Source organism: Monodon monoceros, unplaced genomic scaffold (assembly GCF_005190385.1).
Source record: "Monodon monoceros isolate NGI ecotype Baffin Bay Population unplaced genomic scaffold, NGI_Narwhal_1 Super_Scaffold_13, whole genome shotgun sequence".
Taxonomy (NCBI): Eukaryota; Metazoa; Chordata; class Mammalia; order Artiodactyla; family Monodontidae; genus Monodon; species Monodon monoceros.
The window spans coordinates 77566424-77591836 of NW_021703769.1; the positions used below are offsets into that span (position 1 = coordinate 77566424).

The 25413-nt window shown below is 44.1% G+C and overlaps 1 protein-coding gene across 3 annotated transcripts in view; it reads right to left on the minus strand.

Annotated features, from left to right (window-relative positions):
- Positions 1–313: 313 nt before the first annotated feature.
- The window catches only part of POM121C (POM121 transmembrane nucleoporin C), a 40772-nt gene continuing 15672 nt past the window's right edge, over positions 314–25413 (minus strand). Inside the window, exons 1-13 of one of the 3 annotated variants that reach the window (XM_029221179.1) lie at positions 20794–21357; positions 19638–19853; positions 19175–19333; positions 17482–17562; positions 15868–16039; positions 7128–7219; positions 6405–6478; positions 5405–5529; positions 5188–5290; positions 4763–4939; positions 2196–3860; positions 896–1018; positions 314–540 (exon numbers count right to left, since the gene is read on the minus strand). In XM_029221179.1, coding sequence (XP_029077012.1) covers positions 443–540; positions 896–1018; positions 2196–3860; positions 4763–4939; positions 5188–5290; positions 5405–5529; positions 6405–6478; positions 7128–7219; positions 15868–16039; positions 17482–17562; positions 19175–19333; positions 19638–19702 — 2934 coding nt within the window. In that variant the 5' untranslated portion in view covers positions 19703–19853; positions 20794–21357 and the 3' untranslated portion in view covers positions 314–442. Of the gene's footprint in view, positions 541–825; positions 1019–2195; positions 3861–4762; positions 4940–5187; positions 5291–5404; positions 5530–6404; positions 6479–7127; positions 7220–15867; positions 16040–17481; positions 17563–19174; positions 19334–19637; positions 19854–20793; positions 21363–25413 lie in introns of those variants that run through there. The other 2 variants (XM_029221182.1, XM_029221181.1) reach the window with 2 other exon arrangements.

Consider the following 25413-nt stretch of genomic DNA (forward strand, 5'->3'; position numbering starts at 1 on the left):
CAAGTGCATATCAGAGATGCAAGTGGGTGAGGGCTCTACCTGCTGCCCTCCAGCAAAGATGGCTCTCAGGGAAAAGGCGGGAAGGGAGGCCGCCTGACCAAGCTCATACACTAAACGAGAGTCAGGGAAGGCAGTGGACAATATGTACAGATGTTTCTTTAGTTCTCTCCAGCCTCACCAGTGGAACTGTTCAAGTAAGGTAGTAATAGGCTTCTGCCCCGCCACATCCTGCCTCCCCTTCCTCCCTCGAGAGGCCCGAGGCTTCTGCTTCCTGGAAGAGGGAAACAGCCCCTGGGGCTGCCACCACCTCCCTGGTGGCCGAAGCCAGAGGTCTGGGGCAGGTCTGTGTTATGGAACTGGAAGGGTCAGAGGCTCTTCCTAGCAGGTGCTGAGGTCCAGATTTGGGCAAGGGAGGCGGGGGTGTGGGGGGCAGGGGCAAAGGCTATTTCTTGCGGGTGTGCTGCCTTCGGGCCTGCAGTCGCTGTCGAGCCCCTGGGGTCTTGGATCCCGCACCAATGGAAAAGGAGGGGGCCGCCGATCCTGGAAAGATTCAACAAGATCTCATCAGGGTAGCTGCTACCTGAGAGCAGTCTCTAAAGAACACCGGATGTTGGGAGAAAGCCTCGCCAAGCTCTAGCAATTCTTCCGGGGGAGGGCTTATTAAAAAGGCAAAATCCCAAGACCACAGATAGGCTGGGAGCAAGGCCCAGAAAGGAATTTTTACCTGGCGTCCCAGCAGTCTGGCTCCTTCTCATCTCTGCTGCCCAACTCCAAACCTGGCTTGTGCTGGACTCCCAGACGGGCCTCGGAGAGCCGGAGCTGCCAGCCCACCCCACCCCATCTTCAGAGAGAAGATACGCAGGTCACACTGGCAACAAGGAGACTGGCCGCTTACCGAAAGGTCCAACTCCGACAAAGCCTTGGGCGGGTGTTGAGGATGCCCCAAAGGAGAGGCTGCTGCCTGATGCGCCCACCCCAGGAGCAGGGGTGTTCTGACCAAAGGCGGGTGTGGAGGTGCCTAGGATGAAGAGACAGCAGAGAACTGTAGAGACCAGGCCGGTGAGCAGAGGGCCTCAAAGCAGAGGGTTATAAGCCTAGTGGGGAGGTCTGCTCTCGGCAGGGCCTTCCCCGCAGGGCCCCTTAGCTCCCACTCAGCCCGCTGGAAGGAGGCCTTAACACGCGTTGCCCCAGGTGGGCCTCCCAGCCTGCTAACAGCTGTGCCGCGGTGGAGACAAGCCCCTCAGGTTGCCTTCTGACCACCTACGGCGTAGGGCCTCTGCATTCCCTTGGCCACCAGACACAGCAGCAGATGACCATCAGTGGACCGCCACCTGTAGCCTGACCCAGTTACCTCCCTTCCACCAGGACTAGAAGCGTTATGCCTCTTCTCCTTGTTCACCGGTCTCCTCCCCTCCACCTGGTGGGTCCCCTGGTCTCCCCCCGGGGCCCACTGGGACTCAGCCACCAGAAAACGCCCCGCCCTCACTGAGTGCTGCCATCCGCACCAGTCCCGCGGGGAAGGCCACCTGCTCTCCCAGCTCTTCCTCGTCCCGGGGTGGGGGTGGGGGGCCGGGCTGGGGCGGGCGTCTTTCTGGCTTCCTGGGGCCCGGCCTGGCCCCCGTCTCTCCCTCCACTCCCACCTCCCCTGCAGGCACTGCACTGGCTCCCCGCTCGCCACCGCAGCAACTCCGGCTCCTGCTTTTCCTCAGCCTCAGAGAACCTCTGGGCCACCGCCCCTGCTGCTTTACTTGGTGAGTTGCAACAGGCGGGCCTTGCTGGCTACCACTTATTTTAGGTCTGTATCTTGTAACTGAACGGCGCTGGGGAAAAAGAACGGTGCCGACTGGCCTCACTGTAACTTCACAAGCACGCTTTTCCAGCCTCAAAGCTGCCTGTGATCCCATCCCATCTTCTCCCCAGCTCCAAAGCGACCACTTTCAACAGGCCCTGCGGTGCCCTCACACACACCTCCCCCCAGCCACAGCCCAAGCTCTTCTTGTCAGTCTCAGAGGTTAAATTTGTTACTTTCTCAGAAAGGCATCCCTCCACAGTCATTAATCACATACTTTTATCAAGACATTTATTGCTACCTGACACACTATTTACACATTTAGCACCTGTTTCTTCACTACCACAACGTAAAGCTCCCCAAGAGCAGACGCCGCACAGCAGACCAAGTCAACTCCTGACCTTACCTCCAAACACAGGTTTGCTGTCCGGCGTGCTGGCCACGTTGAAGGCAAAGGGTGTGCTCTGGCTGGGCGCGCCCAAGCTGTTCTGACTCAAGCCTCCCCCGAAAGGGGTCGTGCTGCCAGTGGTCCCACTTTGTCCTGCTCCAAAGCCGAACGCTCCAGAGGCAGAGCTGGTGCCTGGGGTGGCCGCACTGATCCCAAAGCCCCCACCGCCGGCTGGGGCTGCCGGTCCCCCAAATGTGAAGGGCGATGGTGTCGTGCTGCCGAACACTGAGCTACTGGTCCCACTGCTGGCGGTCTGGGTTGTAGCTCCAAAGCCAGAGGTGGTGGCTGCACCGAAGGAGAAGGCAGCTGTGGTGCCGCCAAAGGCTGGCTGGGTGCTGGCAGGGGTGCCAAAGGCAGAGGCCGTGGCCTTCAGACCACTGAAGGCCGACTGCGTGGTGCCACCAAAGGCTGGCTGGGCCGGGGCTGGCGCTGGAGCTGCAGTCGGGGCCGGGGCTGCAGAGTTTCCAAAAGTGAAAGAGCTGCCGAAGCTGGGGACAAGGGCCGACTTGGCAGCCCCCTGCTGTTGCCCATCCGCAGCCCCGAAGGCAGGCTGGGGGTTGGCTCCTGGGTAGGACGGGGGAGGTGGCTTGGCGCTCGAGCCGAAGGGAATGTTGAACGCTGGGGCGGTGGCGCTACTGAACGTCAGCGTGGGCTGGCTGCTGCTGACTGGGGCTGAGGCGGTGAGGGTGCTGCCAAAGCCACTAAAGCTGGCTGTGCTGCTGCTGCTGCTGCTGCTGGGGGCGGTCTGGGCGGCACTGGGAAGGGACTGGCCAAAGGTGGCGACTGCTGTTGAAGCGGGCATGGCGGGAGGCTTGCCAAATTGGAATATGGGGCCCACGGCTGGGGTGAAGCTGGCACCGGAAGCAGGGGGAGTCCCAAAGAGGAAGGGCTGGGAGGCGGAAGCGGTGGTGCTAGTCACGCTGCTCGGGGTGCTGGTTGCGGTGCGCACACCGAAGCTGAACGCGGGCTTCGGAGCAGAGTCTGCGGAGGCGCTGGCTGTGGTCATGGACACCACTGCAGAGGTGGCGCCAGCCTGGCCGCTGAAGAGAGGGGCGCTCGTGGTAGTGGCTGGAGTAGCCGTTTGCTTGAGGGAGAAGGGAGTTAACATGGGCACAGATGCAGGTGGCCCCATGTTGCTAAAGATAGGCTTGAAAGTGAGGGGTGGGCTGCTAGTCGTCATGGGGACAGCTGAGCTGGAAGATGCCGTGGCTGTGACCTTGGAAGGGCTAGAGGGCAAGGGGCCCTCATTCTCACTTTTAGGAGGGACCACAAAAATGGGCTTGAACATGGGAGATGCTGAAGACACAGCAGGGGCCGCAGAGGCAGGAGGGTTAACAGGTGGGGTGCTCAGCATTCCAAACAGAATACTCTGCTTGGGGCTGGGAGACGGGGCGGATGGGGCTTGGGATTTGGCAGATGTCTCAGCCTGAGGGTCCGGAGGTGACTTGGCGTCAGTGACTGGTCCTGGGGAAGAAGCAGGGGTCAGCCCCAAGAAAGTGGTGGTGGATTTGGAGTCTTCGGAGGTGCCTGGAAGGGGTGCTGACTCTGAAGAGCCCAGAGGGGCCAGAGGGCTGGGTGTCTTTGGAGGCGAATGGGCCACAGTGGTTGCCACGCCAGCAGATTCTGGGAAGAAGAGTAGAGAAAGTGAATTTGGAATATCTCAAACATGACGCAGTGTCAATGCCTAGCACAGTGCTAGGGATTCAACAGTCAACAATTATGACTAAATCTATACCACAGGCCTTTAAACTGCTCATTCCTGAAAGTCAAAGAAGTGTTCATAATTTCTACCCTTCACAGGTCATAAGAAAAACAGAAGAGGATAAAACTTGGCCCAGTTGGGGGTTAAATGTGTAGAAACTAAGAAAAATCCAATTACCTGAACTCAAGTCCAATTAATTATGTAGATATACCTTATTCATCTAACAAAGATGTACTATATTACATTCACCCACCAGGCACTAAGTACAGAGCATATGACCATGAATGAGATGGTCTCTGCCCATGAGCCCTGGGAGGGGCTGAATGCCTAATATATTCTACACTATGATGAAGTGCAGTAGAGGAGTGTGTATATATGCAATGCCAAGGCAAGGGGCTGGAACAGCCAGCAGGTCCTTGGAAGCCTATTACCTTGTGCCTGCCGTCTAGCAAGCATGTGACAAGACACCTTAACCATGTGACCGTTTATACTTCAGGGACACCTCATGAGGTGAGCACTGTTCTTATTTTACAGATGAAAACAACAAGGCTCAGAGCAGCTAAGGGACTGGGTTTCAAATCAAGAGCTATTTGACTACCAAAGCTAAGCTGCCTTCCCCAGCTTTAAGTGTCGCAGCCCTTCCATAAAATGTCCTGATTACAGATTTCTAAAGCTCTTAAGCCTGCACCAGCTCAGGTTTGGGAAGTTAGAATAGGTTCAACCTTTACAGCAATTTCCAGCAACTGATGGGCATGGTGCTTTTACTTCCATCTAAACAAAGGCTGATGTCATTACGTGCTCTAAAGTAAGCTCTCCCACTCACCGGGGAGGGATGGTAGGCCTGGGGAATTCTGCATCTTCTTCAAGCTCTCCAACAGTGGGTTAGTGCTTGGGGCTGGGAGGGAGGCTGGGGATGAAGCAGTCCCAGCAGCAGGCAGGGTAAAAGTGAAAGAAGACTGACTGGCAGGTGGGTTCTCAGTGACAGAGTTTGAGGCAGCATCTAGGGAAGAAAGAAAAGATGACATTGTCCTCCCTTGTTTGGGAATTCTTTCCAGTGGCATATCATGGAGCACGGGGAGTTCAGGGCCTCAGGACAACTCATTTAGAAAGGCTTCCCTTCAGTCTCAATGCTCACTGTTCTCCAGATTCCACTGAGGACCCAAATGGACTTCCTAGATGAGAAAGACCAAAATAAAACCAAAGGAAACAAACCCTCTCTGGGGTGTGAAACTGATCTACATTCCTTACCAGTCTTATCCTCCAAGACCTTGTTAAACCACTGTAAAGAAGCTTTCTTTTCCAAGTCTAAGTCTTCAGCAGTGATTGAATAACCAAGCTGGGGAGGTGGAGGCTACCAAAGAGAAAAAGAAGTTGTCAATCAGGAGAAACTGGAAGAATCCTATATTTAGCCTTCCTAAGACAGAGTTAAGTGGGGGTGGGCAGAGGTAGATGGACAAGACCATACCAAGGTCAGCTGGTCCCCTCGCCTGGAGGGCAGCAACTGAACCTTCCGTTTACGCCGCCCAGAGCTGCCAGGTGTTGATGGGGAATTCCACGAGTTCTGTTTCTTACATGTGGTTTTATCTGCAACTAAAAAAAAGAAAGACTTGTTTTCTTCCTCCTCTCTGCCAGAAATGGATAGGTTTGTCTATCCCGTTTTTTTAAATTTTGTTTTGTTTTGTTTTTTTTGCGGTACGCGGGCCTCTCACTGTTCTGGCCTCTCCTGTTGCGGAGGACAGGCTCTGGACGCGCAGGCCCAGCAGCCATGGCTCACAGGCCCAGCTGCTCCGTGGCATGTGGGATCCTCCCGGACCGGGGCACGAACCCGTGTCCCCTGCATCGGCAGGCGGACTCTCAACCACTGTGCCACCAGGGAAGCCCTATCCCGTTTTTAACATTGAGTTTTCAATGGGTATCTCTGAAAGATTCGACCTTCCATGATTTTGGGCTCTTGGATGGTGTCTGAAAGATTATATAGTCAAGGGCTTCCCTTGTGGCGCAGTGGTTGGGAGTCCACCTGCCGATGCGGGGGACACGGGTTCGTGCCCCGGTCCGGGAGGATCCCACATGCCGCGGAGCGGCTGGGCCCATGGGCCATGGCTGCTGGGCCTGCGCTCCGCGGCGGGAGAGGCCACGACAGTGAGAGGCCCGCGTACCGCACAAAAAAAAAAAAAAAGATGATATAGTCAAGAGGATATAAAGGCAGAATTGCTCCAAATGCAGGTATACAACTGCTTGCTGGACAATAATTATCTGGATTGGTCACAGATACCTCAACCTAAGCTTATCTGTAGCCCACCGTTACCACACGTTATACTGTACCTGTCTGTGTCACCTTTCTCCCTTACCTGACTATAAATTTCTGAAGGACAGAAACTCCTGTCTCTGTATCTAACAGGCCGTCCACAAGGCAATGCTCAACACTTCCACCACCAAAAGCCACTCTAGTGCATTCATCAACTTACCCTTTTCTCCCTGGGACTCCTTGTCTGTTACTAATGGAGTTGAAGAACTAGAATGATGAGAAAGCTCCTCTTCTCTGTAGGAGGAAAAGGCAGAATTAAGTTTAAGGAAGACTTGCTGACAAAAAGTACTGGATAACTTCTTGTACCTGCTTACCTACCAACTGGTCTAGAACAACCATGATATAAGACCTCAGTATGCCAGGAGAAAAAATAAAAGAAGTCAAAAGAAAATTCCAACAGAAAAGAATGGAGGCAGTTCATGGAAACCAAGGAGAAACCTTTGTCTTACAACAAGCACAAATCAGTGATCTTCAAAACCTTACTTACAACCCACCAAGTCCCTGAAAGTTCTAGTCACAGATCTGATCCCTAACAGAATGACATTCAACTTGACTGTAGGTACCTAGAAGGTCAGCTGGAGTCAAAAACATGGAAGTCTGCTGCCCGATGACATCGTTCGCTCTGTTCATTCTATTCTGTGTGGCCTCTACTCTTGCACCCCTGTCACTCACGCTACAGTGTGAGGAAGAGAGCCAGAGGCCTCTACAGTTGGTACAAAAGAACTGTAAGAGATGAGAGCGATTCAGGCGGGTCCTTCCCTGTCCTCTAGATGTTAATTTCTTTGATCCTCCAAATCAGAGTTGCAGAAAGCCTAACAGCCAAGTAAACGTCCCTCTTTTCCTGACCGCTCAGTAATCCACGCAGCAAACAATAATGGAGTACCTTATTTTCTTCGCTGGCCGCTCTGGTGTCTGGGAGCGGGATGAGGCTGGGCTAGAGAAGGGAGATGAACCGGGTCCACTCCTCTTCCACAGCTAAAAGGCAAACACAAATAACGTGACTGACCCTAGTTGATAGTTTATCATCTGACCTTCAATATAATGCTGTGGTTCTATTCATCACTGCATATAAAATCTCCTTTTAGGTAACTAAAAAAATATTTCTTTGTGAAGGAAGGCTCCTGAAAAGAAAGTCAATTGCCAGTATTAACTACAGGAGAAAAAGCCTGAAAAACTAACGGAACGCTAACTAATAAATGTAGAAGGAATGAATGTACTTTTGGCGTATATTAAAAAGGGGACTGTCACATTCAGTAATGGTTTAGAGCTATGATGTGCATACACGTTTACTCTATATTGTCTGTGGAAATGATAAAAGTAAATTAAACTGTTCCAATGAAGATAAGCTAATAAACTAATTTAGTTTTGCTCTCATTAAATTTTCAGTTTTACTTTATTAACTTTATTTTTTAAAAATATGCGATCATGGGGCTTCCCTGGTGGCGCAGTGGTTGAGAGTCCGCCTGCCGATGGAGGGGACACGGGTTCGTGCCCCGGTCCGGGAGGATCCCACATGCTGCGGAGCAGCTGGGCCCATGGGCCATGGCTGCTGGGCCTGCGCGTCCAGAGCCTGTGCTCTGCAACGGGAGGGGCCGCGGTGGTGAGAGGACCGCGTACCGCAAAAAAAAAAAAAATAAAAAAAATGTATATATATATATATATATATATATATATACATATATATATATACACACACACACACATATATACGATCATGACATCTATGACTTTTGCAGCATCAGTGGTATTTATCGTTATAATTATCCATGCATCTGTCTCTTCACCAAGTGGAGTCCCCTGATAGCAAAGGTAGTCTGTTTTCATCTCTGCCTCCTTCGAAGGGGCCTAGCAGCAAAGTACTTGACAAAGAGCAAGCTCTCTGCAAATAGGTTCACTGTCTCTGGCCTATTTACAAAGATACTGAACTACCACCATAAGCAATTTTCCTATTGAGAAGCTTCTAGTGATTTTTTACTCAGTAAAATTGTATCATATAAGCACAAACAGGGAGGCAACAATACTTCACAAAAATTTTAAAAAGGTAAAGAGGGTTTTAAATCAAAGACAGGTGGTAAAGCAGTAGAGTAGTTCCATAAGACTAATGTCAGGAAACCGAGACTCAGAATAAGCTTGAGGAAAAAGCTGAAATCAGTAGTAGTTTTTTACGTTATGCTCAGGTAAATAACGAGAAAGGACAGCCACCTGAAAAAACAACAAGTGCTTAGGCCTCACACCTGTATTTTTAACGAAGTGCCAAAGGTGATTCTAACCTTTAGCCAGGGTGGAAGACAACCTGGTTCAACAATTAGGAGGAAAATGTTCTATCTCTACTTCATAGACTATACACACATACAATCCAGGTGTCATAAAGAACTATTTAAAAAAACCAAATGAGCTCTTAAATAACTTGGGGTAGGGAAAAGACTTTCTATTCCAGAAACAAAGGAAAGAAAACTGACAGACTGTCATAGGACAACTAAGAACCTCTCTAAATAAAAATGTCTCCATGTGGGAAGGAGACTTTACTATATACTCTGTACCATCTGAATTTTCAACCACAGTAATGTTTCCATAAACTAGAAATAAAATGTATGTGGACAGGAAACAAAAACACTCCAAAATGAAATAAAAACATAACTAGAAACAAAATTAAAAGGTAGATATATTCAACTAAAGTGATAAGTTAATATCCTTAACATGTAAAAGTGAAAGTCTTGCAATTCCATATAAACATAATAAACATATCAAATGAAAAGTGGGCAAAGGCTATATATACCAAGGCAAGTCATAAAAAGAAACAGTCAATCTATGTATCCAGCAGTCAATTTAGTTCTGCACTGTAATTCAATTTTTGTCAAGTTCCTATTTCATAAAGGTACTATCCTTTATACTTTACAAAGAGTACAAGCAAGGCCATTCCCATCATCAAGAAATTTACAATCTAGAAAAGAGATAGGATGGTACACAAATGGACTATAATAGACAAGAGATGAATGAAGTCTCTAAAAAGGAGTCCAAGAAGAGAGAGATTATGCAGAGTTCGGTTAGAAGAATAATAAAGGATGAAGGTGACATTTGTGATGGTCCTTCATAATCTGACAAAAACACCTGAAGAAAGACAAACTTTATAGGCTTGCAGTAGGATGGACACATGATTCCGGATGGAGAACAGGACAAGAAAAGGCAACAAAGCAGGAAGGAATTAGGTGCTCTTACAAGATAACAAATATGCTGCTTTGACTTAAATATAGGGTATATGTAAAGGAATAATAAGGGACAGGGTCAGAAATGCAAGCTAGGGTTTTGAGGTTTTGAAGGCCAGGGTTACTATTCCTACTTTGGAAAATGACAAGTCTTATATAAGACTTACGAAGATATCAATGTCACGCACAACAAGATCTAAGGACAGTTCACTTTCTCTAATTGGCACCAGTCTAATATTTGTAATGATTTTATAATATCAAAGTTAGAACTTCTAGTTTGGGTAGCTGTGGGTTGGGTATATACTACTGCTCCTCTGGAAAAATACAATTAAGTCAAATATCTCTACTACCACTTGCACCAAATAGAAGGGCTGTCATCTCTGTTGACTACTGGGGATGTTTACTGCTTCAGTACACATTTCTTTGAAAGAGAAGTTTCAACATAAAGAACTTTCATATTACTCTAATCTCCGCTTCCAAAGACTCCCTTACTTTCCTGATAATTTAAAATAACTCATGCCATGGACCATTTCAAAGATAATTATGATCAAAATTGAAAGTAAACTATGCTCTCCGTTCTAGAACTTCTCCTTCTGACAGCATTATATATTCAAATATCACACACAAACAGGGGACTGGTAACTACTTGCAATAAAACATCCAGAAGCTATTAGTGTCAGTGAGTATATTACTTGTCGTAGTGACATCACAGGCTCTACCAGGGGTGAGGGTGCTTTAAAACAAAACCTGACCATGTTTCAGGCTATGGGTTTGTTTGTTTGTTTTTTAATGCATAAGCACCATTTATTTAGTTTTTATTGATATATAGTTGATTTATAATGTTTCAGGTGTATAGCAAAGTGATTCAGTTATACATACATATGTGTGTGTACACATTCTTTTTCAGATTCTTTTCCATTATGAGTTATTACATATTGACTACGTTGTTTCAGACCAACCCTGCTGTGGAGGACAAACAAAAAATGCTGAAGAAAATATAAAATACGTATGTTTGAAGGTGTGGTGGTATGGAGAGCTACCAAGGCAGTGAGACACTGTGGAGGTAAGACAGAGGAGAGGAGCCAGCAGGTGAGGAGCCTGAGGGCGACTGCTCCTTCCAAAAGTAAAAGCTGCAGTTGAGAGGCTGAGAAAAGCTTTCGGCAGCCCTGTAGGGCTGGGAAGACAAAAACCGGAATTCAGGGCTTTGCAAAGTAGAGGGGCCCTAATATACACCTTAGGCTTTTGGTTCGAATCCCAAAGGCTACATAGTAGGGTACAGGGCAAATCAGAAATAAACCAGCCCTCACAAGAACTGACAACCAACTCAGAATCATGTCAATTCCAACTGTACAGGGGTAATCTGTCCCAATCCTAGCTGCCTGCCAGAGGCAAAAGACAGACCTCTTTGGAGGAAGATACTATCATTCAGAGCTTCAAGTCACTGTCCCCCCACCCCTCCAATGTCTGACAGTAAAACAAAACAACAAAGAAGTATGTAAGAAGATAATATTCAAGGACTTCCCTGGTGGCGCAGTGGTTAAGAATCTGCCTGCCAATGCAGGGTACATGGGTGACAGCCCTGGCCCTGGTCCAGGAAGATACCACATGCCGTGGAGTAACTAAGCCTGTGCGCCACAACTACTGAGCCTGCGCTCTAGAGCCCGCGAGCCACAACTACTGAGCCTGAGTGCTACAACTACTGAAGCCCACGTGCCTAGAGCCCGTGCTCCGCAACAAGAAAAACCAACGCAATGAGAAGCCCGTGTACCAAAACGGAGTAGCCCCCGCTCGCAGCAACTAGAGAAAGCCCGCATGCAGTGACAAAGACCCAACACAGCCAAAAATAAATAAATTTTAAAAATTAATTTCTAAAAAACTAAAAAGAAAAAACAATACTAGAATTAAAAAGAAAGAAAAAAACTGTTATTATTGTAGACAACATGATGTACATACAAAAATCCTAAAGAATATACAGATGAATATTCAGAATTTAGCAAATTTTCTGAATACAAAAATCAGTTGTATTACTATATATCAGTAACAAATTTCTAATATGCTATTTATAATAGCATCAAAAACATGTACCTAGGAATAAATGTAATAAAAAATATGTAAAACCACTGCACAGGTAAGTTAAAGATGATGTAAATAACTGAAGACTACCCCATGTGCATGGACTGGAAGATTCAATATTGTAAATGTCAACTCTCTCCAAAATAACTGGTAGATTAAAGGCAATCCCAATCAATATCTTAGCAAAGTTTTTGGTATGGAAATTGACAAGATGATAAAATTATATAGAAATGCAAAGGGCCAAGATCCAAGACAATTCTGAAGAGGAATGAGAGAAATGAGAAAGTTGGATGACTTACTCTACTAGATATCAAAACTTAAAGACTGTGTGGCACGGGGCAGAAAAACAGACCAGTGCAACAAAACAGAATCTATCAACAGAAATGGATCTACAGATATACTGACACAAATTATAACAAAGGTGACGCTGCAGAGCAATAGGAAAAGGACGGGCCTTTCAATAAACGTTGCTGAGTCAAATAGATATTTAGATGGAAAAATACTAATTTTGATCCCTACCTTACATCACACATAAAAATCAATTTCAAGGGCTTCCCTGGTGGCGCAGTGGCTGAGAGTCCGCCTGCCGATGCAGGGGATGCGGGTTCGTGCCCTGGTCCGGGAAGATCCCACATGCCGTGGAGCGGCTGGGCCCGTGAGCCATGGCCGCTGAGCCTGCGCGTCCGGAGCCTGTGCTCCGCAACGGGAGAGGCCACAGCAGTGAGAGGCCCGCGTACCGCAAAAAAAAAAAAAAAAATCAATTTCAAGAGGATTATAGATCTAAATTTAAAAAGGAAAAATAATAAAGCTTCTAGAAGGTAGCATAAGACAATATCATCATGACCTTAGGCAGGCAAAGACTTCCTCAACAGTACCCAAAATACACTAACCATAAGTGAAAAGGATGAAACGGTGAGCCACAGAGTTGGACACTTACTTGTTGCAACACATATAATTCACAGAGACCTTGTATCTAGAATATATAAAGACCTTACAAAAATCAGTAAGAAAAAGACAGACAATCTAATAGAAAAGAGCCAAGAAACTTGAACAGGCCCTTCATAAAAAAGGACATACAAATGGCCAATGAACAGTTGATACCTCTATTTCATTATTAATCAGAGAAATACAAATTAAGACCACAATGAAATACTACTTCACACTCACTGGAATGGGTAATTAAAAGAGACAGGCAACACCAAGTGTTAGTGAAGATGTATAAACACAGGAACAAAATCTCATACTGCGCTGGTAGGAGAATCAACTGAAACATCACCTTAAAAAGAATTATACAGGGAATAACCCTAGACCACTGGTGGTCCAGTGGTTAGGACTCTGCACTTCCAGTGCAGGAGGCACAGGTTCGATTCCTGGTCGGGAAACTAAGATCCCACAAACTGTGCAGTACAGGGAAAAAAAAAGACTTATACAAAGCAGCACTATTCACAACAGCCAAGACATGGAAACAACCTAAATGTCCATCAACAGATGAATGGATAAAGAAGATGTGGTACATATATACAGTGGAACACTACTCAACCATAAAAAAGAACGAAATAATACCATTTGCAGCAACATGGATGCAACGAGAGATTATCATACTAAGTGAAGTCAGAAAGACAAATACCATATGATACCACTTACATGTGGAATCTAAAATATGACACAAATGAACCTATCCATGAAACAGAAACAGAATCACAAACAGAGAACAGACTGGTGGTTGCCAAGGGGGAGGAGGTTGGGGGAGGGATGGAGTGGGAGGTTGGGGTTAGCAGATGGAAGCTTTTATATACAGGATGAATAAACAACAAGATCCTACTGTATAGCACAGAGAACTATATTCAATATTCTATGATAAACCATAACAAAAAAGAATTTTTTAAAAAAAGGATGTATATTATGTATAATCATCACTTTGCTGTGTAGCAGTAATTAACACAACATTGTAAATCAACTATGCTTAAATTAAAAAAAAAAACTTACATAAGAATGTCCATAGCAGCATTATGCATAACAGCTCCCAACGAGAAACTCAAATGTCCAATGGTAGAATGGATAAATTAATTGTGGTATATTCATATAATGGAACAGTATTCAGCAATGAAAATGAAAGACCTATGACCACATGCAACAACATGAATGAATCTCACAAGTAAAATGTTGAATGAAAGAAGCCAAACACAGAAGAAAGCATATTCTGTTTCCATTTATATAAAATTCAAAAACAGGGAAAACTATATATGATGCTAATATTGAGGAAGGAAGAAGGGAAGAAGTACTGACTGTGAGTGGGTATGAGAGGGGCTTCTGCATGTTGAAAATGATTTATTACTTGACCTGGGTGGTGGTTACATGGAGCTGTACATCTATATTTGTTTTTCTGCACATTATACTCTAATTTTAAAACAGCCGTTAGATAGATTACATGACATGGAATGCTATGCAATATATGATTAAAAAAGATGTAGAAAAACCACATATGCTATGATTCCATTTTGTTAAACAGACCAGAAATCTTGTGTATCATCTGTGTTTACATACATAGTAGGAATGTTAACAATAGGTGCCTATGGGATGGACACTGAGATAGCCAGGACAGGGGAATTTTTACTTAACGGTTATTTATACTTAAAAAAAATTCTGAAACCAGGAAAGGTAATATTGTAGCACATGTTACAAATTCCAACAAGAATTCAGTAAAAAGTTTCCTTCCTATCCAATAGTTATTACAGTTTCTAATATATCCTGTCAACATTATTCTATGCACATCAAAAGATTAAAGAAACCAGCAGCATGAATAGAGGACACTATACACACAGTTCTGCACCATGCTTTTTAAATATAATATTTTGAGCTCATTCACATCAGTGCCTATTAAAGCTGCCTTACTGTTTTTAACAGTTACACAGTATTTCAACTTATGGAAATAATGTAAGTCATTCAACCAGCCCCTTAAAAAGGTATGTTTACATTGTTTCCAAGCTTCTGCAAAAATAATGCTACAATCAACATCCTTGTATATGTCTTTGAGTATATGTGTAGGGTTAATTCCTAAAAGTAAACCTGCTGGACCAAAGGGCATGTGCATCTCTAATGCTAATAACAATGGCCACACTGCCCTCTAGGGAACTGTACCAACTGATGCTCCCACTTGTGAGACCTAAGTTTCCCCACCAGGGATCCAAACCAGGGCCCCCGGCAGCGAAAGCGCCGAGTCCTAACCACTGGACCACCAGGGAATTCCGAGAAGCCTGCTTTTGCAAACATTTATTTTTATGGTTTCTATTTTACATTTAAATCTTTAGTTCATTTGGAATATGTTTCTCTAGTACTGTATATGAAAAGCTGCTCAAACTCACTCATAAGAGACACAAATTAAATACTATTCCTCACCTATCACACTCATCTTTCATTTATATTACTGTAAGAGCCTTCTGGATTGATTAACTTACCTCAAAATTTTTCTCCCCTTGAAAATCTTCCTCCACACATGCTTTATTTTTTCCTAGCTACAATATATTGGGTACCCACTTATTAACAGGCACTGTAATGGGTGCTTTTCAAACACTACCTTCAGTCTTTACAACAACGATTTAGAAATGAGACAAAGAGAGTTTAGTGATTTACTTGCCCAAGGCCCCAGAGCTACTAGGTGTCAGAGCCAAACTGGAACCCACATCTGTCTGGTAGCAAAGCTTGCTCTGTTCCCTAGGCGATACTACATTCTCTTTCTAAAAAAGAATTACAACCACTTCTTTTTTTTTTTTTTTTTTTGCGGTACGCGGGCCTCTCACTGCTGTGGCCTCTCCCGTTGCGGAGCACAGGCTCCGGACGCGCAGGCTCAGCGGCCATGGCTCACGGGCCCCGCCGCTCCGCGGCATGTGGGATCTTCCCGAAACAGGGCACGAACCCGCATCCCCTGCATCGGCAGGCGGACGCTCAACCACTGCGCCACCAGGGAAGCCCCAACCACTTCATATTTTTAAAACTTTCATTAAATTCTCAATGCCTATAGGATAAATTTCTTTTATGATCCAATGCAATCTGGAGTCAATCTACCTTTTGATTAAATTAATATCATTTACTGAATTATTCGTCCTTTGCCCATTTGTCTTGTATCAGGTTTCCACATATGATTGCTTTACTTTTTGGGCTTTCTATTCTGTTCCACTGGTCTATAGTTATCACTCAAGGGTTTGTATCTTCTGTTAGTGGTAATCCCAATATCTGACAGATAGAAGATATCTACAGGTAACCAGGTAGTAACTACCAGGTAGTAAACACTGGCTGATCGATTAATTAATGCTAGGAACCCATTTCTCCCACAGCGCAAGACAAATGTACCTGAGAGAGACCTCGAGTAGAACTGTAAGAACTGGCAATGGCATTGCGGCTGGAGCTAGGGATGCCACCTGTGTATGTGCTTGTCAAGGAGCTCATAGAAGAGGTGCGTGATCTCTTATTCGAGTGATCATCTGAGCTCTGGGAATTGAGACCTCTCTTCAGAGACCCAGGCCTAATAAAAAGGGGAAGAGATAGTTAGATGTATTATTAAAGACATTCTTTTAAGGCTTTGTCCATGGACACAAAATCTTCCTTAAAAAAAAAAAACTTAATAAAAGAGCATAATGCTCTTAATTTTATTATTAACAGTTTGGCTAAATACATCTGACAGTCAAGAAGAGAAAGCCAAATATTTTAAAAATCAAATATATGAGTCCACTGATATAATATTCTAGAAAATGCACACTAATCTACAGTGACAGGAAACAGATCAGCAGATACCTGGAGATGTGGACAGGATGGAGGGAGGCATTACTAAGGGGCGTGGGGAAACTTTTGGAGGTGATGTTTACATTCATTATCTTGACTGCAGTGATGCTTTCCAAGGTGTATGCAAGTCAAAACTTATCAGCTTGTACACTTTGAACAGGCAGTTTATTATTCGCCAATTATACCTCAATAAAACTGTTTTTGTAAAAAATCAGAGTTAAGAGAAACCAACCATTTTTTCTCAGCTTCCAAATGAAACAGAAATTCCCTGTACATCTTTCCTGTAGAATAAGTCATCCAACCCCTGTTATGATACTCAACCACGGACCAGTTTATTCTTATACTGGATGAAAATGTATTTCCTCTAACTTTGACCCATGGATACTATTTGGAGCCAAACTGAGCAAACTGTTTTTCTTTTTTCATGTGACAGTCCTTCCATAGTTTGGAGACCATTATCCAAATTTCCTTATTCTCCTTGAGATTTTTCTCCTCTGGGCTAGTATTCATACCCCTTCAAAACTGCCTTACCCACCACCAGCCCATAAAATCTTAGCTGCTCCACTCAGAATGCATTTCAGTTCGTGCACATGCTTACAGTGTAGTACACCAAACCAAACCCACTCCACAGACAATCTGAGAAGAGCTAAGACGAGCAAGACTACCACTCGCCGGCCTCATTCTAGTCTTTGTTCTTCTATCAGCACAGACTAGGAGCACATTAGCTTTTTTGGCAGCCATAGCATACTGCTGACTCAAATTAAGCATATACGTTACCACAAGGCTTTTCACACATATTGCTGGGCCACTTTTCCTCCCAGCCAATTCCTCCTCAAATGTATTTAAACTCAAATGTAGAGATTTAATATTTATCTTAAATTTCATATTGTTACATTTTATCCACTGCACAAACCTTGTGATCTTTCTGTTTATATACTTGGTCATTAAACGTATTTATAAACCCTCTTAGCCTTAGTGTGTTTTTTCCACATCAATGAAAAATATTAAAAGGAATTAGAAGATAGTTATTGTGGCAAGTTACTCAAAATGTTCCTCTCTGACTTCAAAGATCTGAACCTGAACTAATAAAACAATGCAAAAAAGCAAAGGAAGTCTACAGGACAGTAACTCTGATGATTCCCTTTTTCCAAACAGTCTATATCTCACCCATGGATGCTCACTTACTTAGGCACAAAAGAAGCAGGGACTCCGTTGGCCACCAGGGGCTCAAATGCTGAATGTCCGCTCCCACTGCTATCATGGCGCCTAGACAAATCAAAAAACTCTCAATTAAATGAAGTTACTTTTCTTTCCCCTTAAATCATATTCCCATATTCTTGGGACCCTATACTATTCCTATGGAGCATAGGTTCCATGCTAGACAAGAAGAGGAATGCTTCAACTCCAAAGATTCCAAAAGGTAAATTTATGCTAACAGTGTCCAGGCAGTAAGAAAAGTATGAAAATACTTCAAGACCTTTTGAACTCTTCAGGTATATCAATTATTTGCTAACTTCTCACCAAAGTATCAGAATCACAAATTTAACATCCTACCATCCCCAAACTGAAAACAAAAATAACCCTTTAGGGATTAACCCACACATCCTATAGTGCTCTAGAGGTTAATATGGCAAGTCTATTAAGGAAAAACTTTACATATCACATACAAGAAGGGCCTATGCATGGTGCACAGAATCATTGCTTATTCCCATCATGGGAAAGATAGTACAGAATCCTCAGTTATAGGCTCATTGGGGTCAAGCAAAATTACCACCCTGCAGAACATGAGAAACCTATCTGCACCTTAAAAATAGTTATTTCTTCTCCCACCTCCACACCTCCCCACCCCCTGCCACTCCTACTTAGTTAGTTGACATTAGCTCAAATTGCTCACTTGTCAATCCTATCTCTAGTCATGATGACGTGATCTTCCCGTTACATACATACACTTGCACTGATTAACATTTCCCTACTCAATTTTGTCACCTACAGTATCAAAGCTGACCAATTTTGAACCTATAGGATATGAACAATCTTCTCTAGGTAATGGGGCCAATGATTTTACATGTGGGGTCCACTGTCTCCTCAGAGAGCACTTCTTTGCCCACCTTATATAAAGAAGCCCCCTTCTCATTACCCTCTGTTATATCACTCTGTTTTTTATCTCTATACACTTATAATTGATAATTATCTTGCTTATTTTATTATCCTTATTTTTTGGTCTCTTTTCCTCAAACAAGTCCCATGAGGACTCCGTCTTGTTCAAAGCTCTCTCCACTCTACCTAGAATAGGCTCTGGCACATAGTGGGTACTCAATTTATTGAATGAGAAAAATGACTGGACTCCTTAACTTACTCCTTTGCAGCCTGTTAAAGCCTTAACACCCATTTTCATTAAGTTATTGAAAACAACATAATGAAACTGGTTTTACTCTCATTACTGATAAGTCTACCATACCCTAGTCCTCACTTTTCTTTGCCAAGCACTGCCCTCAGCACAATCACAATACTGCAGCTGGTGGTTACCCAAATAATTAAACAGCACGAGATTGTGAGGCGAAGACTTTAAGCATGCTCTCTCGAAAATAAAAGTTAACACGTTTGTATCAAAAGTATGAGGCTAACATGGCTAACAGTTATTGGCATATCTCTAGTACTTATGGAAAAGGTAAATTACAAAATTTATCTAACATGTGTCTTAGGAAATGAACAGCTTAAAGCCCTTGTTACCAAGCTCTTCCATGAAAGCCAAAGAACAGGACCTACTAAGGGTCACAAACTGGAGCTGGCCTCTATATCTTCTGGAGAGTGATCTATATTTCAACAAATCCCGGGAGCCCACCTGAGAGGCCTGTTATTACTCTGTTGGGACTGTTACCTTCTTTTATTTTCCTGGCCATCAGCAAATATTTGGTCCTCCTCCTCCACTGTCCTTTTCTTCCTCTCTTTGAGGGCATTCAGTACTGTCTCCTTTGCACATGGGTCTGGGGCACTAGTTGATGGTGAGGACAGTGTTGAGTTGATAATTTGCTCTCGTCTACAGTGAAAGATAAGATTCCAGCATCAAGATATTTTAATTACCATGCCATATAGCACAGACTTCAGTCACTGGACATCAGAAGCTAACCAACAAGCAAAAGTGTAATTTATACACTCACAGAAATTGCCCTTTGCAATTAAAGCTACAATCCAAGGCAAACAAAACAAAAAGATGGTTCAATTACTAGAATTTGGGATTTCTCATTCAAATAAGCAGCTACTTCTTTTTCTGCTTTGTCACAGGAATAACCAAAGAATAAAGTGGACAAATAGGAGTCTATTCTTCCAACGACAATACTCACATCGGAGAACGAGTCAATTTGCTATCTGGAGGAGCAATCCTCACTGTCACTGGGCTGCACACCATTTTGGAATTACGAGCAGATAGCACAGTCTTCTTGTGGTAACCATTCCAGCATACTGTGGGAAGTACCCCCAGCAAGGAATATTGGGTCTGTTGAATTGGATATCTTCTTCGAGGTGTTATTACAAACCGATGTGATAAAGTCCCACAATCCCTGTGAAGAATGGGAGATACCAAAGAAGCTTAAAGGAATGTCAGAAAATTTAAATGACTAAAGAACCACGTGGGTTCAGATATTTTCCAGAGAGTTTAAACCTCTTTCTAAGCAACAAAGAACACATGGTATTTTTATGGCAACTTTGCCCCATTTTGTCTAAGGGCAGAAAGTGACAGCTGCTTACCAGCTGTCCCTACAATGGACTTCAACAATTTGAGAGGGAAATTGAAAACCTTGCCCACACAAGTAAACTACGATGGAAGAAAAGTGTGTGTTAGGATGTGTAGGGAGAAACTTTTCAAGAATGCTTCACTCTTTTATGCTAATCCATCAGTAACATACACTCAAAGTTAAACATTTTTAACACCTAAACATTCATCTTCTCAAATAAATGTACTTTTCAAGAATCTAATATTTTCACCAAATTTTTGTATTCTCTTGTATCACTCAGCTATTGGGACTAAATGAAACTGTCTCTTTGATTTGATCATCTTTATCTACCAAGTTTTATCAATCAAAGAGGTGTTTCCTGGGAACACCTCTTTGAGCTCGGCTAACCATAGAATTTCTCTTAGTGGTCCAAAGAAAAAAAATCTAACAAAACATACTCTATGACTACAATCGAAAGATAAAGACATTTTCACTAGAAGTAGGAATACTTAATGGTTTATCAAGTATTCTGCTAAATCTATACTGTATGAAAATTCAGACAGGTTTAAGAACTAAAAGGAAGGAAACAGCTGTGGCATCACATCTCATTCCAAAGGGTAAAGAGGGGCAGGAGACGACTGACACGCATCAAGGTGTTTAAGATGGCAAAACGACACAGAATCCACTTTGGACTTAATGAAAAAGAAAATCGGATTTGAAAGTCAAGTCCCTAATTCAAAGCCCGTCGACAGAGAGAAGAGTATAGGAAAGATCAGGGTTATCTTACCGGTGGGAAGGCCTCCTAGAGGATCGGAGGAGAGGAGTGGGGAGGAAGGGGTGAACTTGAACGCCACGGGGATGCGCCGACTGAGCGGGCGGCGCGGTGCGGGCGGGTGGGCGTCGGCCCGGCCTCTCCCGCAGGTCCCTGCTCTCCGGGGCGGGGGCACGCTGCGGGGGGCCTGGCTTGCCCAGGTAACTGCCCAAGAGGAGCAGTTCAGCGGGGTCGGGTCCTTCTAGCAGGCTCCGCGGCTCTAGAAGATTTCCGTTTACTGCCGACTTGGCCGGAGGCGAGGCGAGCAGTGTTCGCTGACGCCTGGCGTTCCGAACCGGCGAGAAGGCGCGCGAACCCCGGGGCTCGCGGCTCAGTCCCCACCAGGCCGCGGTAGCCCCCACAGCCAGCCAGGCCAGCGCAGCCGCCGCCGGCACCAGGTACAGCACGAGGCCGAGCAGCGACAGGACGAGAAGCGCCGCCCCGGCCGGCCCGCCGCAGCCCCAGCCCCGGCCCCGGCCGTCCCTGACACTCGCTAACGGCCGCCGTCGGTCGCCTCCTCCAGCCGCCGAAGCCGCCGGAGACATCGCGGCTCCGCGCCGCGGAGAAGACTTAAATATCCCAGCGTGCACCGCGCCGCGCGTCGCGTCACCGCGCGCCGACTGCGTCACTGCGCACGCGACTCGGACGAGCGACAGCGAAGGGAAACGCTACCGCCTGGCGACGCGCTAGACCCGACCCATTTCAGAAAATGCCGCCTCGCTAAACGCCGAGTTGTGATTCTTGTCCCTCGTGTACACCCGCACAGCACCCATCCAGAGGTGAGCCTCTTGGAAGAATCTTGTTAGAAATAAAAGCTCCGGAAAGCGACTACTCACGTGATGCTTATTTTCTAGGGGCCTAAACACCCTAGAAGAGATTATCAGGCACTTTCACAATTGCTACCTGAGGCTGCTAGTTTTTTCAGTTACTCAGTTTTCTACCAAAGTATAAACTGCTAAAGGGAGTTGACTTCAACAGCAATAGTAAAAATCAAGACCAACCCAAACTATCCACCCTCATTAAATGTGGATCTGGTACTAATAAATTCCCGATCAAACTGCCTAATAGTCTAATAAACTGCAGATCAGACCTGAAGCTGCAATAGAAGTTTGCGTTTCTGCAGTACACATTGATAAAGGGGGGCAATTATCTACCAAATTTCACATTATGCTCCAGAATCGGGTAGATTTTTAGCATTTGTGATCAATTTACCTTTGTTAACTTTGGTGGCCTGAGAAAGTAGATTAGTGTTTGTCTAGGGCCGGGGAGTGTGCTGGGCGTCAGGGGATGGAGAGTGACTACTGAAGGGTAGAGTTTACTTTTGGCGGGGACAAAAATGTTTAAAAATTAGATTATGGTGATTGTTGCACAACCCTGTGAAATTGTATGGTATTTGAATTATATCTTAATAAAACTGTTTAAAAAAAACTTGGTGGTCTGCTAATTCAGGCTTTGGCCTAGCTCAGCTTCCTTGGCCATTCATTCATTGATTTACTCATTCTATTACTGATACACATTAAAGAGAGTAATGGGGGAAAACACAGGGTCTCTGATCTCTAGAAGCCCTGAGTTTAGTAGGGAAGAAAAATGTGTAAATAGAAAGTTAACAGTTCATCGTGGTAAGTGTGATAACAGAGGCACAAAAAGGGAAGGAATGATAAAGGGGAAGATGGGCTGGGAGGTGCTACTTGAGCTAAGAGAACTGGCTTAAAGCAGGTTCAAGGCAGATGAAGAAGGATTTTGCAGAAGCACAGAGATGGAAAGGAGTATGACACAAGAGTTTGCAAACAGTTTGATATGGCTGGAGATTACGATGTTTGGTGGAATAGGGAGGTTGGAAAGATAGGAAAGGCTCAGAAAAAGATGTCTCTGGAGCAACTGGGAGAGATGAGAAAAACAAACAGTTCTTTTCCCCAACACATTGCCAGGGCAATTCTGCTTCTATCTGTTCAATATACTGTAATTTCATATCAAACTTCATTCAAAAAGGAAAGGGTATGGACTGTGTTCCTTAAGAAAAAAATCTTGGGAATTCCCTGGCAGTCCGGTGGTTAGGACTCCACACTTTCACTGCTGTGGGCTGGGTTTGATCCCTCATTGAGGAGCGAAGATCCTGCAAGATGTGTCGCGCAGTCAAAAAAAAAAATCTCAAACAGTACTGGTATCAGTGGAATAGTGGGACAGAGTCAAGGTGCAGTGGGTTAAAGAGTGAATAGAAGATGAGGAAATGGAGGCAGCGGCTGTGGACGTCCCATTCAAGAAACTTCAATAAGGGAAGAAGGAAGATAGTATCTTGCTCAGCAAGGGTCCTTTAAATAATCATATACTACTGGTGTTCAAGAGAGGAGCTAGATGTAAAAGCCATCAGTGTACAGATGCCACAAGACTAAGTAAGATTTCTTGGGAATTAATGTAGATAAAGAGGTCCAAGGCCTGAGCCATGGAGCACCCAGTGTTTAGAGGTCAAAGAAATGGATGCACAAAAAGCACAAATCATTTAGCAAAACAAACATAAATATCACTACATTAAAATTTAACACTTCTGTATGGGAAAAGACAGCACAGGCTGCTAAAAGACAAGCCAAGACCGGGAAAACACGATTCTAACTCATCTAACCAAAAAAGGATTAGTAACTAGAATTTATTAGGAACTCCTAAGAATCAGTAACAAAAAGATGACCCAATTGTTAAGAAGGACAGTGATATCAAATGCAACTTACTGAATAGGAAATCCAATAGCCAATAATAAATATATACATATGTTCATGTATATATATGTGTATGTATATGCATGTGTGTATATATATATGTACATACACGTACATATATATTTTAACCTCACCAGTAATCTAGGAATGGTTTATCGATGTAACAAGATAACATTTTGCATTCATTTGCACAAGTAGAAAAATGAAATAGTTCAACAAGATCAAATTTTGGCAAGGATGTGGAACAACTGGAATTCGTGTGCTGTATGTGGATATGTAAAATGATATAATTTGGAGAGCAATTTGGCAATATCACATAAAGTTGAAATAATGTGTCTCATAACCCTGTGGGTACAAAGATAGTCATTGCAGCAGCATTTGTATATTTGACAATTTGAATACATCTAAATGTCTAACGTCTACTAACACAAGAATGGATGAACAGTGGTATAATTCATATAATAAAATACTATAAAAGCAGCTGAAAATTAACAACCTATCCAGCCATGATTAAGTGATACCAGACTAGTCCTCCTGCCATAAACAACGATACAAACGGACCAAAAATTTAAGAGGCAACTACTGTGAGAGTATTTCTGGATGAAATAAACACTTGAATTGGTAGACTGAGTAAGGAAGATTGCTCTTTCCAGTGGGTGGGCCTCAACCAATCCACTGAAGGGCTGAATAGAACAAAAGGGATGAGTCGGAATTCTCTCTGCTTGTCTTTGAGCGGGGACATCAGTCTTTTCCTGCTTTTAGACTTGGACTAGAGCTCAAACTATTGGCTCTTCTGCTTCTTGGACTGGAACTACACCAGCAGCTCTCCTGGGTCTCCAGCTTGCTGACTACAAATCTTGGGACTTCTCAGCTTCCATAATTACATTAACCAATTCCTAATTTCTCCTGTTAGTAATACGACTACTACTACTACTAATAATAAATATGTGTGTGTGTATCTCTATCCTATTGGCTCTGTTTCTCTGGAGAACCCTGAATAATACAGCCAGGCTGTATATGCAGCGTGAGACAACCTGAGGCTCACCAGAAAGCAGGTATATGGGGCTTTCTGGTATATGGGGCTAAGATTAGAACAAAGATACCAGAGTTAGAGCAGTCCTTGGATAAGAGCATTGCCAAGGGAGTTGTGGTGCTTCCAAAGTGGAGGGATCTCATAAATGCATCTTTAACACCCTTGGCATCCAGTTGAAACAGTAGAAAGGTTACAGTTTGGGGTACAGACCATAGTCTAGACTTACTCTAGGTCTGCCCTAATAAAGCCTAAGTCAACCATGACAAGATCCACAGGAAAAGAGTTTGAAGGTTGAGTCTCACCAAGCTAGGCATGGGAAACACTAGGCTCTCCACTGATCTGTAAAAACAAAACAAAACCAAGCTTGAACAAGTGTTAGATCATTAGCTAGTAATTACATTGCCTACTAAAACAAGAATCTATATACTTCATAGAGAGAGAACAGACTCCAGAGTATTGTTCACAATGCACAATATTTGATAAAAGGTCATTTAGACATATAAAGAAACAAGAAAATGTGATCCGTAATCAAGAAAAAAAGCAGTATATATAAATGAACCCAAGATGGTCTAAACGTTAGACTTAGCCAACCAAGATTTTAAGGGAAATATTATAAATATGTCCAAAGAATTAAAGGAAAACATGGTCTTAATGAGCAAACAGATAAAGAATTACAAAGAAATGGAAATTCTAAGGAAGAAACAAACAAATGATAAAACTTAAAAAATAAAATAATTGAAAAAACTCACCAGATAGGCTTAACAGAAGATCAGAGACAACAAAATTAAGTCAGTGAACTTAAAGACAGATCAGTAGAAACTGTCTCATAATGAACAGACCCTCTGGGACCTCTGA